This window comes from Parus major, chromosome 14, assembly GCF_001522545.3.
Source record: "Parus major isolate Abel chromosome 14, Parus_major1.1, whole genome shotgun sequence".
Taxonomy (NCBI): Eukaryota; Metazoa; Chordata; class Aves; order Passeriformes; family Paridae; genus Parus; species Parus major.
In genome coordinates, this window is record NC_031783.1 from 15,590,248 (window position 1) to 15,607,190 (window position 16,943).

Genomic DNA, 16,943 nt, shown 5'->3' on the forward strand with positions numbered 1-16,943 from the left:
GCTCAGCCCCAGCCCAGCGGCCCCACCATGCCTTTCCCTGCTGCCCCTCGCCCCCGTAGCCCAGCAGAGGCAGGAGTCCCCACTCTCCCGGAGCCCACAGCCCCCAGGCCGGGCCCCCGGGGCTCCGTGCTCCCACCTGCTGCGGCTCTGCTCGGCCCTGGCCTCCAGCAGCAGCGCCTTGAAGCGGCGGACGGCGAGGACGGCGAGGACGGCGCCCAGGAGGAGGATGCTGAGCAGGACCCCGGCCGCCGTGCCCAGCAGGCCCTGCTGTGTCACCCGGTAGTCACAGCGCAGCCCCACGAACCAGAAATCGCTGCCCACGGGGCACCTGCACCGAGGGGTCGATCAGCGCCGGGGGGACGGTGCCCGGCAGCCCGGGCTGTCCCCAGGGCACTCACCGGCAGCGGGGCTGCTGGTCCCGGCCGTGGGAGCAGATGCCGTGGTTCTTGCAGTAGTCGCGGTGGCAGAGGGAGGTGCAGGTCGCGTTCCCGTCCGCCCTGGCCACGCAGGCGAAGCCGGCCGGGCAGGCGAGGAGCAGAGCGCAGGGGTCCAGCGGCCGCGCTGCAGGGATGGGGCCCGGCCGTGTCACCCCTCCCTGCCGAGCGTGTCCCCACCCTGTCCCCGGCCCCACGGGAAGGCCCCGCACTCACCCAGAGCCTCGTGGCGCAGGACGGGGGCCGTGCCCACCGCCAGCCCCGGCCGGGCACCGGCAGAGCCCAGCGCGGCCCCGAGGAGCCGGTCCAGCCCCGGCAGCGGCAGCTGCTCCGCCGCGAAGAGCGCATCGTAGCGCAGCACCACGCTGCCCTCCCTGCGGGGACAGCACCGCACCCCGGCACTGCTGCGGCCCCGCAGCGTGGGACAGTCGCCCGCAGCCCCGCCGGGAGCGCCACACGCTGCGGGGCTGTGCCACCACCCACCTGATCCCTGTCACCTCCAGCCGCAGGAACCCAGGCACCGACGTGAAGAGCGGAGTGACCTGCACAGGGAGGTGGGAGCTGAGCGCGATGGCCCCGGCCCCGGTTCCGGTCCCGGTCCCGGTCCCGGTCCCGGCCCGCACTCACCGTCCGGTTGAAGCTGTTCAGCAGCTCCTGGCGCTCGTGGGACCCGGGGTCCTGCAGGGCCGGGACGAACCCCATGTCCAGCACCAGCTCACAGGGGATGCGCAGGAGGGATTCTGCAGGAGGAGATGGGGACCAGCAGGTCATGACCCCACCCCAGGGGCCACCGCCACGACCCCCCCATGCTGGTGGCCCCCAGGGCTTCTCCCCCTCCTGCCGTGCCCCAGCAGAGGATCCCGAAACCTCAGACTCACCTCTCAGGAGTGGGGGCTGATCTTCCACGATGAACACCTGGGAGGCCCTGCCCACCCCAGCCAGTGTCACCTGCGGGGTGTGAGTGTCTGTCATCCCTCCGGGGCTGCTCGATGGCTGGGCCAGGTCTGTGACCACAGCAGCAGGAGGGGACACAGGGCCCCCACCATGGGACTCTGTGGGCTGCTGGGGAGGCCCGGGCACCACAGTGGGCACATGAGTTGGGGACCCCCGTGTCAGCCCCACCACATCCCTCTGCAGTACGGCAGTATGCAGCTCAGCTGTGACCGTCCCCATGTCCCCGAGCACTTCTGGGCTGCTGGCAGTTGTGACGGTGGCAGTGACACCGGTGGTGGTGGTGACGCCAGTAGCCGTGGTCAGTCCCAGGGAAGATGCAGGCTGGGAAGATGCAGGCTGGGACAAAGCTGGCTGCTGGGAAGGCCCAGCTGCTGAGGCAGGGGCCAGGCTGCCCACCCCCAGCTGGGTCCCCCCCAGCGATGGAGAGCTCTCAGCAGGACCCACCCTAGAGCTGGAGTGGGACAACTCTGGGGAGGGGTCTCCCAGGGTGGTGTCCACAGCGGGGCTGAATCCCAGGGCCCCCCAGGCAGTGCCAGGGGAAGGCAGCAGGGTCACTGCAGAGCCACTGCCTGGGACAGGCTGTGGGGACGGGGGGATATGGGAGGATCCAGGACTGGCGTGTGTCACCTGAGCCACAGCGGTGCTGCCAGGGGACAGGGGGACGGGGAGCTGCCCTGGGATGGCTGATGGGCTCAGGGGGATGTGACTGTGCTCAGGGGGAACCTCTCTGTCAGGTGGCCCCAAGACCCCTGTGGTCAGCTCCAGGTCTCCTCTCTGGCCAGGAGATGTCACCCCTGGGGTGCTGGCCATGGTGGTGGGGAGAGGCAGACCTGAGCCCCTGTGTGTGGCAGGCAGCAAGGCTGGGCCTGTCCCCACGGCTGACCGGGCTGTGCTGGCCAAAGGGCCCCCACCAGGCCCAAGGGACAGTGCAGAGGGGCGAGGGGCAGAGCGGGGACCCTCCTGTGTGTGGGAAGCAAAGCCCTGGCCTCCTGACAGCCCTGGCAGCCCCCAGTGTGTCCACTGCAGTGTCCCTGTGGGGGTCAGTAGCCTCTGCAGCCCCCCAGCAAAGGGTGATGTCCCTGTTGTCCCTGGTGCTGAGCTGGCAGTGGCCAGCACGGTGCTCGGGCGGGTCCCTGGGCTGCTGTCACCCAGCTGGAGAATGTCATTCTGGCTCTGCACGAGGTCTGTCCCAATGGCCCTCCATCCCCTCAGGGTGCTGCTGGACCTCCACTGTCCCCTGGCAGAACCTGGCACTGTCACAGAGGGTGGTGAATGCGAAAGTGTCCCCTGTGCTATCGTGGCACCTTCTGCTGTCCCATGTCCTGCAGGGTCAGTGCCCGGGGGGTTCACGGTTTCAGGACCTGTCTCTGTCTCCCCAGGGGCTGCACTGGTCACCCCCAGAGCGGCAGGGGATGGCAGCTCCCCGCCTGCAGACACCGTGGGCCCCCGGGGCTGGGGGATTGTCCCACCCCGCACCGCTGGCCCTGTCCCCTCCCTGCCCAGCCCGGGGGTTCTGGGGCTCTCCTGCGGCCTGGAGCTCTCGGCTGTCCCCGCGGGGGTCCCAGGGAAGGGCAGCAGCTCAGCCTCTGTCCACAGCTGCCCCACGGCCTCTGGTGTGGGCGCCTGGCCGGTGCCGGCTCCGCGCTGCGGGCGATCTGCGGGCAGAGGCAGAGCGGGGACACTGAGCGGGCCCCTCCGCTCTCGGTGCCACCGGGGGCTCAGGAGGGGGGGCTGTACCTGTCCGGCAGCGCTCCCCCGCCGCAGGGCCCAGGTGGGCGCAGGGGTCGGCAGCGCTCAGAGCAGAGCCCGTCCCGCTGCCCAGAGCGGGGCAAAGCCGAGCGCAGCATTCCACGAGCACTGCGAGAGAGGGAAAGGAGCAGCGTGCACCAGTGCTGGGCATCGAGCATCCTGCGCCAGCACCGGGCACCGACTCCGGAGCTACCGCTGAGAGTGGGGGTCTCCTTCTCCCTTCTGTTAACTGTGGGTGGCTGTGCTGAAGGGATGCTCCGGAACAACACAAACCCAGCTGGGGACCACCTGCCCCGGTCCCAAAGAGCTGTGACGAGTCCTGCCCCAGCAGCTCACTCTGTCCGTGCTGGGAGCCCCCGGCTCACCCCGAGCCCGACCACCCTCGGGCACAGCCGCCACGGGCCAGCAGCGGGTCCGCGGGCAGGGCACGGCCCCAGCGCCCGAGCAGAGTCCGGGCAGAGCCTCCGGGGCCCCTGGCGGCTCCTCTCCATCTCCAGGGACAGCGGGTGGTGACCGCCCGAGAGGGGCTAGGACTGCACGGGGCCACCACGAGCCCAGCGGGCCCCACTGTCCCCAGCGCCTCTCCGGGGCTCCCGCAGGGGCAGCACCCGCCGCCCTCGAGGCCACGGAGTCACCCGAGCTGGTGGCACAGCTTGGCACGGAATGGCCAGAGCTGGGCACGGAATGGCCACGGCACGCGGCCGGCGTGCCCGCCCCGCTGCCCGCTCGCCCCGCGGCCGGGCCCGCTCTGGGCAGGTCCCAGCGACACCGAGCAGCAGCCACCGCCCGCAGCCCCAGCTGACGGTCTCATCATCCCATCGGAGACACGGACCCGCCCGGTGCCGGTGCCGGTACCGGCCCCGCCGCCGCCGCAGAGCGCCGGGATGCACAGCAGCAGCCACCGCCCGCAGCCCCAGCTGACGGTCTCATCATCCCATCGGAGACACGGACCCGCCCGGTGCCGGTGCCGGTACCGGCCCCGCCGCCGCCGCAGAGCGCCGGGATGCACCGGCCCTGCCGCCGCCGCCCCCCGAGCGCAGCATCCCCCGCCCAGGGAGCGGCGGGGCCGGGGACCCTTCCCCGCTGTGCCCCCCTCCCCCGCCCCGCTCACCTGCGGCCGCCAGGAGCCGGGGCAGCGGCGGCCGGGCCCGGGGCAGCGGGAGCCGCGGCCGCTCCATGGCGCGGTGCGGGCGGCTCTGCCGGCGGCGGCAGGAAACCCCCGCCCGCTCCCGCTGCGGCGGGGCGGAGGCGCCGGGAACCGCAGCCCCCGGCCCGGGCCCGCCCCACGGCACCAGCACCGGCACCAGCACCGGGCCCGGAGCTCCCCTCCCTCCCTCTCTCCGGGCCGGGCGGACCGGGGCTCGGCAGCGGGACCCACCCCGGGACACTCGGCTCAGCTCGGGGCCGCCGCCTGCGGGACTCGGGGCACTCACAGCTCCTGCCTGTCCCCCTCCCACCGCTTCATCCCGGGACACTGCTCTGCCCCGGCTGTCCCCACGCTGTGAGCCGTGCCAGGCCAAAGGACAGCGGTGTCAGCTCTGGCTGCAGGTCCCTCATCTCAGCCCTCAAGGGTCACCACACCCAGCAGAACCCAGCGACCACTCCCCACCATCAGACATTCTGTGTCCACACCATGGGGAAACCACCACAGACACAGCAGCCAAACCCGGTGTCCCCAGTTCTGCTCTGCAGCTGCTCAGAAAATGTCTCAGAGCTCAGCCAGGCTGTGGAGCCACGGAGAACTTTCCAAGGGCACAGTGAGAGCAACACTTGTGCCCTGGAGCAGAGGGTCCCGGTCTGCCAGGGGTCTCAGTGAAGTGCAGCTCCTGAGAACACCCCACCACAACACAGCAGCACTGCAGCCTCTGCTCCATTTTCCATCCTTACCTCCCCCATTGCCAGGGAATCTGTTATCCAGTGACACCTCCTTGGCTCCCAGCCTGGCAGTGCTGCTGTGATATGTCAGTGTTTCTCCACTCTGAGGAAAAAGCTGTGCAGTGCTCAGAAATAACCCGTTCCTGCCTCGTGAGGGTTAAAGCAAGGCTCCCGTGCTGAGATGAACCGGGTGTACAGGAACAGTGATGTGAATTTGCTGTTCAGCAGCAGGAAAATCATCCCCCCCCCTTATTTTCTATCAGGAAAGCAGAAGCCTTTCACACAGAACTTGTTTTCACCAGCAGTGATGAAGTAAACAGTTACAAGCATGCAGGGCAGAGCCAAATCTTGGGGCAGGGTCCCCAGAGTGTCCTTCACTCCCCAACACCACCACCAGGATCCACCCACTGTGAGAGACAGAACAGCCACCACCAGAATGGTCTTAACTCTTTATTCCTGTTTTTTTCTGGTTTTTAAAGGACAACACATTCAGACAGTTTTAAATACAACATCCACGTGCAGCTTCCCAATGAAGGCCTCAGTGGGACAGCGTGTGCGCTCCCATCCATCCCTGCCGGCACCAGCCCAGTCCTGGTGTGGGACAAGTCCTGGCAAAACAAAATCCACAGGTTTTAACATCTCATCAAGCATTCACAGGTACAGCAGTGGGTCAGGACATGCTGAGTGCTGAACACAGGCACAGAAGGAGCCCCCAGTTCTCCCCAGAGGCCACGGCTCCCACCCCGGCCCTGGGCAGAGAAGGGTCGCAGCCCCCCTGCCCCAGGGAGTTGGGGGGAAGCCTGGAGCCACACAGGAACAGGCAGGAATGCAGATCAGTGCTGCAGGCTGGCCTGAGGCCACCTCATTTCCCCTGCAGCCCTCCCTGGTCGCTCCTATAACCCTTTCCTGCCCATTTCCTTCCCGGCTGTGGCGGAGGAAACGGCAGCAGCGGCAGGGGATGAGGTGCCCCCGCACGCCCAGCACAGGCCCGAGGGGCACGGGGAGATGGGGGCTGTGGCTGAGACCAATTTGCCACCCTCTGCTGCCCCAGGGAGCAGCCAAGTGCTGGATGTGCCAGGCAGGACGAGAGGCTGAGCCCCACATCCTCTCTCCAGCTGCACGTGCCTCAGGAAAACACCCTCCACCCTCAGGAAAACACAGCCCACTCGCCCTCCCTACTGCTGCCAGCTCCCTCTGAGCTGCCTCACATCTCCCTGCTCTGCCCCCAGCACGGTGTGTGCCCAGGCACCCTCAGAGCACCCCTGAACTCACCTCTGAGGAACTGCTTCACTCGTAAATATCCTTCTTATCTGCAATGTAATCTACAATCTCCTGTGGGCACATCAGCTTCTCTGCATCTCCGTCAGGAATTTCAAATCCTGCAAGAAAGGGCACCCGCTCAGCCCAAAACCAATGGAAGTGGGAGCTGGGCGAGGCAGGGATGGACAGGCAGACAGCCCGAGCTGACGCTGCATCACTGCACTGCCCAAAGTGACACCACTTCCACACAGGGGACACGGCAGGCACAGCAGGGCACTGCCTCTCGTGCCTCACTAAAGCCACCAGTGCCTTCCCAGAGACCCCCAGACCCCGATGTGTGACAGGGGGATGCTCCTGGACCTCCAGGCAGCACCTGAAGCCCCTCAGGCCGGGTGTGCATGGAGCAAACACCAGGACAGGGCACTAGGGCTCTTGGTGGTGGAACCGGTCAGAAACAGCCCAGAAATGTCTTTTCTTTTTTAGCATTTCCTGGCCACACTCACACTTCACTTGGGGATTACAGACACACTGCCAGAAAAGGCTCTGAGAGTGAAACATCCACCTTGGGCTTAGAGAGTGACCAAACCCCAGGGACATCTATGGCCCAAGGTGACATTTAGGTACCTGCTCCAGAATTCATGAGCTTTAGAGGGAAGAGTGAAGAAGCCCAAGGGAAGTAAAAAGAATATAAACCGATAAGGAGAAAACACCTTTTTTTTTTCTCTAGTACAATTAAGGATGAAAAAAATTCTGGTGAGCAAGAACAACCTGAACTGTCTGGGATTTTTGATCTGCAGTGCCAAACTCAGCACCCACTGCTCCCCTTTCCCCCTCCCTGGGTGGTGCCCATGGGGGGTGGGAGAGAATTCCAAATGATGCTTCCAAAAGGGCTGAGCTCTGGAGCAGAGGGCCACATTCCCAACTCCCAGGGGTGCCCAGCTCACTGCTGGCTCTGGAGGTTCACCCTGCTCCTGGGATTTCTCTGGAGGTTCACCCTGCTCCTGGGATTTCTCTGGAGGTTCACCCTGCTCCTGGGATCTCTCTGGAGGTTCTCCCTGCTCCCAGGATTTCTCTGGAGGTTCACCCTGCTCCCGGGATGGCTCTGGAGGTTCACCCTGCTCCTGGGATTTCTCTGGAGGTTCACCCTGCTCCAGGGATTTCTCTGGAGGTTCACCCTGCTCCTGGGATTTCTCTGGAGGTTCACCCTGCTCCCTGGGATGGCTCTGGAGGTTCACCCTGCTCCCGGGATTTCTCTGGAGGTTCACCCTGCTCCCGGGCTGGCTCTGTGCGTTTCTCCCTGCCCCACACGGCACAGGCCAGCGCTCCCCCGGCCCGGCCCCCGGCAGCCCCCGGCGCCGTTACCGAACTCGTCCTCCATGGCCATGATGATCTCCACTTGGTCCAGACTGTCCAGGCCCAGGTCCTTCATGAAGTGGGACTCGGCTGTGAGCTGGGGGAGGACACGGCGGTCAGCGGGACACGGGCACGGCCGTGCCCGGGCCGGCAGCTCCCGTTCCACCGGAGCCCGCGGCCCTGCCGGCTCCCCCCGTCCCGCTCACCTTCTCGGGGTCGATCTTATCGTAGAGCTTGAGCACGTAGAGCACCCGGTCCTTGATGTCGGCCAAGGTCAGGGGCGGCAGCTCGGAGAAGCCGCGGCAGAGCGGCGCGGCCACGCTGGGCAGCCGGAGCAGCGCGGGCGGCGCGGGGCGGCCCGGCGGGGCGGGCGGCAGGCGGCGGAGCGAGCGGAGCGCGGCGGGGCGGGCGGGCAGCGGCCGCAGGCGGCGGGCGCAGGACGAGAGGACACGGGCCGCCATCGTCGCTGTCCCGGCGGGCCCCGCGCGGCGGCACCGCCCGCTGCAGCGCCCTCTGCCGGCCGGCGGCCGCAGCGCCCCGGGCCGTGATCCGGCTGTACCGGGCTGTACCGGGCTGTGATCCCGGGCTGTGATCCCGGGCTGTACCGGGCCGGGATCCCGGGCTGTGATCCCGGGCTGTGATCCGGGCTGTGATCCCGGATGTGATCCGGGCTGTACCGGGCCGTGATCCCGGTCCAGGAACACCTCAGTGCGGGAGACTCCAGCCCCTCTCTGGTGTCTGTTCCAGGGCTCGGTCACTGCACAGATATTCTGCCTCATGTCCAGGTGGAACTTCCCATGCCCGCAGCCTCTTCTATTGCTCAGCACCACCGAGAAGAGCCCGATCCATCTCCTTGGCACCCCCTTTAGATATTTATACACTTTGGAAGGCCCTCTCAGGTGTGTCTCCTCCTGAGTCTGAACAGCCCCAGCTCCCTCAGCCATTCCTCAGGGAGATGCTCCAGTCCCTTCATCATTTTCACAGCCTCTGCTGGAGCTCCCTGTCCCTCCTGTCCCGAGGAGAGCCCAGAGCTGGACACAGCACTCCAGATACACCTCACAGGGCTGAGCAGAGGGGAAGGATCCCCTCCATGACCTGCTGGAAATGACCTTGCTGGTCACCATGGTCCTCCTTGGCCCCCGGGACACACTGCTGGTGAGGGACAGCCAGGTGTCCATGAGAGCCCCCAGGTCCTCCCCCGCAGCCCCCCGTACAGCAGCGACAGGACACGGGCTGGTTCCAAAGGCAGCACGTTTAATGGCACCGCACACACGCACGGTCAGGCTCCGTCAGGCGGCTCCGGGCTCGGGGGGCCGGTACCGGTACAGGTGCACGGTCCCGGTGCGGCTCCCGGCCAGCAGCCCGGCCCCGCCGGCGGCCCAGCGAGCCAGTGCCCAGTGCCCTGCAGGGCCCGCGGGCAGCACCGCCGTGCAGCGGCCCCGCAGCAGGTCCCACACGGCCACGGCACCCGACGTCAGCACGGCGGCTCCCGCGGTGTCCCACACGTCACCCTCCAGGTACCTGCGGGGACACGGGGGTCGGCAGGCGGCAGGGGATGTGCAAAAACAGCCTGGCAGCGTCTGCTCAACTAGCTCAGGGCTCAGTTAAAGATTAATAGCGACTGCAGGCAGGCTACAGTCCAGACTCTTCCTCCAGTGCAACTGGGAAGAGGCCAAGGAAATCCTCCTGGAGACTCAGAACATACTTGAAAAAGATGAACTCTTTAAAAAGTGGTACTCTTAAAAAAAAACCCTGCAAGTGTTCAAGACCAGGCTGGACAGGGCTTGGAACAACCTGGTCTAGTGGAAGGTGTCCCTGCCTGGGGCAGGGGGTGGGACTGGATGGTCTTTAAGGTCCCTTCCAACCCAATCCATGCTGTGATTCCATGACTGTTCGGTAACCAAGACCTTGGTCCACCACTATTCCCACACATCCATCACATTTCCTGTGTAAGGACACTGCAAGGCTGACCCTGGAGATGCCCCAAAATGCAGGACATGGGAAAGAAAAGGCCGTGTGCCTGCAGCCTGCTGCCCCACACAAACCTGGCGGTGTGGAATGCTGCAGGTACAGCGGTTCAGCCCAGGAACCCAGGGACACAGCCCCAGCCCCTGGGGGACAAGGCCAGAGGCCCAAGCCCAGCCCGGTGTCCCCGCGGTGACGGTGACAGGGTGACAGGTCAGCGCACAGCCGGCTGTGGGAATCGGGCAGGACGCAGGCCCCGGCCCCAGCCCGCGCACCGGACACACGGCAGCGCCGGCTGCAGCCCCTTATCACCGGGGAGACGGCGACTGGATCCCTGCCAGAGCCACCCCGCTGCTCAGGGGCTCTCCCAAAGCCCCCGGCGGAGCCAGCCCGGCCCAGCCCCAGGGACTCACCTGCCTGCACGGCCCGGGGGGAGGCACGAGAACATCAGCCCCGCGCTCCGGCCCGTGCGGGGGTTGAAGGCCACCAAACGGAACGCTGGGCTTCCACAGGACTCGCTCTCTTTGGCATGAGGGTGGCTTAAAACAACAAACAGAAGGCCCTGATACAGAAGGAAAATATATCACTAAAAACAACAGCAGGAGGGAAAAAAACAAAATAATTTTCCAAAAATTAACTGCTACACTCTCTCTAATCACAGCCCCATGAACAGTGATGCATTATTTTTACTGAAGAAAACAGAAATGGTTTACTTTCCTTATCAAATTAGATAAAAGCAAAAGCAGCTGCTGGCTGATAAGGGCTGATGCAACACAGCCGAGTGACAGCTCAGTGACCCGAGGGATTTATGAATTTCTCTTCCTGTTTCAAAAAGCTAAACCTGCCATAGGATGAGGTGACACTTCAAAACACAAAAGAAGTAAAATTTCTGGGTCACATTTTAATCCCCACAAGCTTAAAATGTAACAAGAATTCCATGGAAAGCAGCACAACTGAAAACAGTAGCTCCCAGAACAGCCACATACCAGTATGAAATATCCTGGGATGGATAATCTGAGGAAGACTCCAAAGAGTCTGACTCAAGGCACCATTATTGGACAAGACATTATTGTCCCAAAAGGTTACATGCTCACTGAAAACAATCAAATCCTTGATAAACCACAAAAATCCACTGGGAATCACAGCACAGGCAGAAGCAAGTGGGGAAGGATGATTAGTGTGAATGTTGGTTTTACACAGCTCATTCCCTTGGGCATGTATGTCCAGAGGAACCGTGTCCCAGCACGTGTGACATGGAACAGACTCACCAGGCACCAGGCCTGAGCAGCAGCACCTCTGCTTCCCACACACAGCATGCTGCAGCTTTGGAATGCACCAGGATGCATTGCTCCTGCTTTATTAGCACTCTGCAGAAAGGCGGGAGTTGAAGCAACCAGCGTGGGTTATTTATTTCTCCTGGTAACCTGTTTACCCTTCAATTATCTGCAGTGTACTCTGCAGAAACTTCAATCCTTTATATCCCCATCCCAGTGAGTGCAGCCCAAGCAGGAACTGTGGATTTTGTGTACGTACAGAGTCAGAATACGCTCGATGGCAGATGGAGGCTGGGTAGGAATAACCAACATGCATCTTCCTCAGGAGCTGACCTGTTTTCAGATTCCTGCAGTTGGTGAAAACACAAATTCTGACGCATTTCTAATCAGTTACACCCCCATGCAGGACGGACATGGGTTTGGTTCCACATGAAGCAAACTGAGCCAACAGACAGGAAGGGTGTAGTGAGGATGATACAAAAGCAATGGAATTACAGCAGCACAGCCCATTCCCTGGCTGTGTGACTGTGGTGCCACACTGCAGGCCCTCTGACAATCACCATTTCACTGTGGGTCAGCAGCCAGCCAGCACCTCTGTACAACCCTGCAGCTGCTGAAACTGCCCCAAATCCCTGAATTTGTGTGGTAAACACTCACCAAACCACAACGCTGTTCCCTGCAGTGGTGCCCACCAAGGCCTCTCTCATCCCTTCCACTTCAGCAAAGGCTGTAACAGTTTCTTCAGGGGCCATCAGAGTCTGCCTGTCCTTGCTCCTAAAGGGAGACCAACAAATAGAAGAGCAGGTAAAACAAAAAGTTCTGCAAGAGGAAAATGACATTGCTCTACATCCAACGTGTTTCCTCACATTTATCACACCCACCACATGGAGAGTACTCCAAAGCAGCACCTCCAGACTCACCCCCCTGTCTCTGAGAGAAAAACCATCTCCAGCTGCTGCTCCTGCATGGTCCTGCTGCTGCTCACCAGCCTCTGGTCCTTTAGCCCAACAACTGCTTTTATGTTCCCAGTTTTCACTAGGGAGTGCTTGAATGAGTCAGTCTCAGAAGAATAAATTAAGAGCCTAAATCAAGAGACAAGCACACCATGACAGGAGGAAGCCATGCAGTAGCATACACAGATCAGCCTGTGTTCAGTCTGCCACTCTGAGGTGAATAAACAGGTCTTTATAGTTGATTTTTAGAAATCCCTTCCATATTTTCCAACTGTTAAAACAACTGAGAAAGTGCCACATTAGTAAAAAGATAATTTCAAACACTTCTCATAAGGACTTGAGCTGCAACTACTCAGGGTGTAAAGCAGTAGTAAGAAATAAATACAAAACCTTATTTCTCCAATCTCCAGCTCTCCCAGCGCTACACATACAAGGTTACAGGTGTCTGGCAGAGGAACAATCTGGATTACAGGAATCTGGGACAAGAAATCAAGAATTCAGTGTCACCCACAGTATCTCTTTGACTTTGCTCTCATTTTCTAGAATGTTTCAAGTAAAATGATGTGGAGGAGAATTGATTCTCAGACCCTTCTCAAGAAGCACACTTAAATGAACAGCTGAACTCTCTGCTGACTGGTTGCCTAATTAAACAATCCCTGTTGATGCAAGAGACAAAACGTGTCTCCAGGGACTGTAAGGGAAAAAGCACAAGTGAAGTGCAGCTGCCATTCTGTGCATGGGGTATTAAATTCCAGTAGGTAACACGTAACCATACAAGCTACAAGCTCCTTGTAACTTGGGAAAAGTGCCCTTCATTCTAGGAATAAGGAGTGTGCTCATACCTCTGTGAGGTGCCAGGTGTAGACCTTTCCCCAGCAGTTGGGTGCCAGGGGCTCCCAGAGGGTCACGGCGCTCTCGGAGGCAGTGACCACTCGCAGCTCCCTGTGGCCAGCTGCTGCCCACCACACCGTGCTCACATCCACAGCACACGAGCACGAGGAATCCTGCCCAACACAAACCACTGCTGCTTTTCCTCTGATAGACAACATTACCTGCTGCACTTTTGTTAAACTCGGTCTTGTAGAGCTGAGGCTGCCACGGTAACAATTCCCTGCTGTTCTCTCACCTTCAGCTCTGACACAAACTGCAAGCTCTCTTCTCTGGGGCCATCCAACAGCACTGGAGTCAACTGTTCTGCTACATCTTTTTTCTGCATGAACAAAGGAAAGAATGAGGATAATTCAACTTTGAAATGATATTCGGGACTCACAAGAATGAGGAAATTTGTTGCATATTCTCTGTCCCTCATGCAGATACTGCATGCCACTGCTATGATCCATGCAAAGAGAACTCTTCCCTGAAGTCATACAGGACTCTGGAAAAAGGATGTGCCCACAGAACCACTGGCTTAGTACCCTTCACAAAGATCTCAGCTTGTTACCTGTTCAGGTGAAGCTCTGCAGGATTCCTGTTCTTTGTTCTCTGACTGCTGATGCTTCTCCAAGGACACAGTCTCATCAGATTTATTCTCAGGACCTCTTTCAGCTGCTGAAGGAACTGTTGTACCTTGCTCCTCCTGGCTTCTGGCAGCCCCTGCAGCACAGCTGTCGGGGTGCAGTGGCACAGCAGGGTCTCTGTGTGCCACATCCCCCAGGACCAGGGCAGCTGCCCCGCTGGGGGAAGATGGGGTTGCTGGCAAGGCAGGTACAGATGTGTCAGGGAAGACCTCACTGTGCACTGAAGGTAAAACATCTGGGGTTGCACCCACAGCAGGAAAAACAGACGAGGAAATCTGAGACTCAGGGTGAGTGGGAGCCTCAGTTAAGACAGTCCCCATGGGAGTAAATAGCAATTCATGGGTGGAAAGCTCCTTCTTGGAAGTCAGGCTTTCCATGCACGGGAGTTCAGGCAATCCAAGTTTGGAAGGCAAAATCAAATTACTTCTGAGACTTTTTTCTTTTGGCTTTGTTTGTGCATCTGGTGTGTCCTCTGGAGCCACTCCATCCCCAGACACAAAATCCTCCAAGTCATTCACAGGGCAAGATTTCAATTTCTCTAGTTTCAGCACTCCAAATTCCTCATTTGGTAGGTGGAAGTCCCTGATGCCCAGCTTAGGGATCAGCCACTGGAGGCTGCGGAAGGAGAAGAGGGAGCCACAAGTGCTGGGGTCGAGAGCAGGGAGCCCGAGGGCAGCAGGACCCTGTGAACCCACGGGACAGCCGAGTCCTCTGCTGCTGTCATCTAAACACAAGAATACAAGACAGAACATCCCATCATAAAACAACCAGCAACTTGCCTTTTCAAAATCTCTCATGAAGGGTGTCTTTTAAAAAAAAATCAAAACACCATATTCATCTTAACACAGGGAAGTGGCACTTTTCAGGAAAGACATTACACTCTGCAGTTTCTCTGTATCTTTGGATCAAGCCTTCGGCTCAAAGACCACCACCAAAGCCTGACAGATATGCTTGAGTGCCCAGCCAATCTGGTTTATTGGTTTTCTCCCAACACTTTCTCTTTTCACAATATTCACAGACCCTCAGAAAGGAGAAAAGAATCCTTAGCATGCAGACACAGCTGGAGGAAAAGACGAACATCCATTTGCTGGCAAACCAGCCCTAGTGTTCACAACCTTCACTCCAACAGCAAGGGCAGCTCAGTAAGCTCCCAGCCCTGCTCCTCCTCTGTTCATTACCTGCACAAGTTTCTGCAATTGTTCAAGGAACATGGGAAATGATCTATTTTAAAAAAATAAATCTAATTTTTAAAAGAATAATAGTTAACCCCTATTGTATTTTCTTGTATAAACACAGCAGGGTGTGAACAGGGGGCCTGCACTCACAGGGTTGTTCCCTGCCTTGGGAAATGGGGCATTTTGGGGAGTTTTTATGTGAGGAAGTACCTGCTGAGCCTGTCTGGGCCCCGTGTCTCGCAGAGCAGCGCAGGGAGCGGCGCACAGGGACACTGACCCCGGCGTCACCAGCTCCTCGCTGCCTCGTCACACGCTGCCCTGGATGTTTATCTCCCTGACACACAGGAGCACTGGCTTCCACATCTCCCACAGGGCTGGTGAAAGTGTCACTCCCCAGGCTCAGGGAATCGCTGCTGTGGCGGGGATTTTGGAGCCGCTCTAACAAAGCCTTATGGCATCTGCCTGGCGCTTGGCTCCTGCCCACAGGAGGATCAGGACCCGCTGGCTCTGTAGCTCCAGTCACTCCTGTCCCTGCAGACCCCAGTGCTGCAGCACCAGGCAATCTCCTCTCATCCAAGGATGACCTTTCAAGGTTAGCATCACAGTTTTCCTTTTCACTCTGGTTCTCATTTGAGAGCAGAGCACTGCTCTCGCTGGCCACTGTGGGATCCTGACTCTCTATAAGCTCTTGTGACACTGGATGCATGGGAGCTTTGCAGGCAGACTTTCTTCTTCCCTTCTGTTTCCTCTGGGGTTGTCTTTGCTCTTGCCTTGTGCTAGTGATGCTTTTCTGAGAAATGGATTCAAGAGAAGTGCTGCTGCTGCTGCTGCTGCTGGACGCAGGAAGAAATTTCTGAGAACTACTTGAGCTTGCTTGATTGTTTTCTGCCCCTAGAAAAGGGAAGGGCACAACCCCTGGCTCCAAATCATCCTCAGCTCTCTCTTGAGAGGGCTGATTGGGCTTTGCATCTTTCTGCTTGCATTTACTCCGCTGACCTTTCTTGCTCCTGCCCAGCTGGCTGAGGATTACAGCCTCCAGGTCCACCTTCCTCTGGCAATTCGACATGCGGCGCGTTGTCCGGACGTAGTACTCAACAGGGAAGAGCAGCCCTTCAACCACTGTGCAAGAGCTCAGCGTGCCCTCAGGAGCTGCTGCCTTGTCAGCAGGAAGCCTTGACTGAATTTCAAGCTGTTGATTCTCCAAGAATTCTTCAGCATTGTCCAGAGCATTAGCTGCAGGACAGGGATTTAAGGTATTAGTGTCACTTGGATGTCCTTCGTGGTTATTGCTCTCCTCGGTTATGGTGTTATTTCTGCTGTCAGGCAATATTTCATTTTCTGACATTAAATCCAGGAGCCCACGTAATTCTCCCTGATCTTCACACAAACTCTGAACCTCTGGCTGTTTAATTATACTGGTGGGTTCTTCTCTGCCATCACCTCTGGGGTCAGGTAAAACAGAGGCTCCGTGCTGTAAACATGGCTCACATCTCCCAGGTGTGGCCACAGCCCTTGAGGACTCAGGCTGCCAGATGTCGCTGCTGTCCCTCATGTGGGGATGTGGGGCATGTGGGGATCCAGATGCTGCATCAGGAGTGAAACTGTTTCTTTCTCCCTGCACAAGCACCACCCCAGGTGCTCTTTGAGCAGGTTCCTCACTGTGCAAGAGGCTGCTGCGCCTGAACACTGGTGACTGAAGCTCCTCTGCATTGGCAATTTGATTTTTCATCATTTCACCAGCACTGATTAGATGCACACCATGCACTGATTCCCTTTCCTTTGATTCCAGAGCCTTCGTCCGTCTCCGCAGCTTCATCATTCCTCGGGAGGTTTGGGGCTTTTTCTCCACAGGGACAGGCCTGGTGATCCCACAGCGCAGGTTTTCCTGGCCAGCCTGAAAGCCTTCTGCCCAGGAGCTGTCCTGTGGGCTAACCTCATCACTGGAGAATTCTGGAACATGCTTAACTGGGACAGATGATGTCTTCTCCGTGTCAGCATCAGAGCAGGTTTTAGTCTCTACCTGAGAGGGCCCACCTCTGTCAGCACTAGGACATGTATTATCTCTAAAACCTGGGGGGAAAAACGTCACACGTGTAAAGTACTCCTAAAGTCCTGTCCAACAAAACCACCACATGGTAAAATTGGGCTTTGTTAGCAGGGAAAGATGGGGATCTTACAGTCAGGGTCGGAGCGCTGCAGACCTGGTGAGGAGGGAAGCAGAGCAGACATTACTGCAGAGCACAGCTCAGCCCAGGGCAAGTGTGGGGTGTGGGGGCAGCACATGTGGCCTCAGCGGCCACGGGGACAGCGGGGCCCGGAGTGAGGGTCAGCAGGGCCAGGTGCATCCTCGGCAGATCCCTCCGTGGGGACACTCAGGGGCAACAGCGGCCACTGCGTCCCCAGTGCTCCCACTGCCCTGTCCTGGGGAGCCGCC

At 59.6% G+C, this 16,943-nt stretch overlaps 3 protein-coding genes across 6 annotated transcripts in view; all 3 read right to left on the minus strand.

The window, feature by feature from the left end:
* LOC107210990 (nascent polypeptide-associated complex subunit alpha, muscle-specific form-like) overlaps nucleotides 1-4,321 on the minus strand; it is an 8,264-nt gene extending 3,943 nt beyond the window's left edge. Inside the window, exons 1-8 of the mRNA XM_015642407.3 lie at nucleotides 4,249-4,321; nucleotides 3,126-3,245; nucleotides 1,313-3,043; nucleotides 1,062-1,174; nucleotides 918-976; nucleotides 651-808; nucleotides 399-561; nucleotides 137-328 (exon numbers count right to left, since the gene is read on the minus strand). Of these exons, the coding sequence (XP_015497893.1) occupies nucleotides 137-328; nucleotides 399-561; nucleotides 651-808; nucleotides 918-976; nucleotides 1,062-1,174; nucleotides 1,313-3,043; nucleotides 3,126-3,245; nucleotides 4,249-4,315 (2,603 nt within the window). The 5' untranslated portion in view covers nucleotides 4,316-4,321. The remainder of the gene's footprint in view (nucleotides 1-136; nucleotides 329-398; nucleotides 562-650; nucleotides 809-917; nucleotides 977-1,061; nucleotides 1,175-1,312; nucleotides 3,044-3,125; nucleotides 3,246-4,248) is intronic.
* Nucleotides 4,322-5,449: 1,128 nt separating this feature from the next.
* Nucleotides 5,450-8,601, minus strand: NDUFAB1 (NADH:ubiquinone oxidoreductase subunit AB1). Its single transcript, XM_015642336.2, has 4 exons — nucleotides 7,832-8,601; nucleotides 7,635-7,722; nucleotides 6,285-6,391; nucleotides 5,450-5,620 (listed from the first exon to the last, which is right to left on the minus strand). Exons 1-3 carry the CDS (start codon nucleotides 8,567-8,569, stop codon nucleotides 6,300-6,302), a joined length of 918 nt encoding a protein of 305 aa, XP_015497822.2. The 5' UTR covers nucleotides 8,570-8,601; the 3' UTR covers nucleotides 5,450-5,620; nucleotides 6,285-6,299.
* Nucleotides 8,602-8,859: 258 nt separating this feature from the next.
* The window catches only part of PALB2 (partner and localizer of BRCA2), an 8,866-nt gene continuing 782 nt past the window's right edge, over nucleotides 8,860-16,943 (minus strand). The window contains exons 4-14 of one of the 4 annotated variants that reach the window (XM_015643351.1): nucleotides 16,687-16,710; nucleotides 14,720-16,579; nucleotides 13,259-14,058; nucleotides 12,944-13,027; nucleotides 12,660-12,821; nucleotides 12,208-12,293; nucleotides 11,785-11,946; nucleotides 11,522-11,638; nucleotides 11,124-11,211; nucleotides 10,004-10,152; nucleotides 8,860-9,146 (exon numbers count right to left, since the gene is read on the minus strand). In XM_015643351.1, the coding sequence (XP_015498837.1) occupies nucleotides 8,915-9,146; nucleotides 10,004-10,152; nucleotides 11,124-11,211; nucleotides 11,522-11,638; nucleotides 11,785-11,946; nucleotides 12,208-12,293; nucleotides 12,660-12,821; nucleotides 12,944-13,027; nucleotides 13,259-14,058; nucleotides 14,720-16,579; nucleotides 16,687-16,710 (3,764 nt within the window). In that variant the 3' untranslated portion in view covers nucleotides 8,860-8,914. Of the gene's footprint in view, nucleotides 9,147-10,003; nucleotides 10,153-10,293; nucleotides 10,958-11,123; nucleotides 11,212-11,521; nucleotides 11,639-11,784; nucleotides 11,947-12,207; nucleotides 12,294-12,659; nucleotides 12,822-12,943; nucleotides 13,028-13,258; nucleotides 14,059-14,719; nucleotides 16,580-16,686; nucleotides 16,938-16,943 lie in introns of those variants that run through there. The other 3 variants (XM_015643353.1, XM_015643352.1, XM_015643354.2) reach the window with 3 other exon arrangements.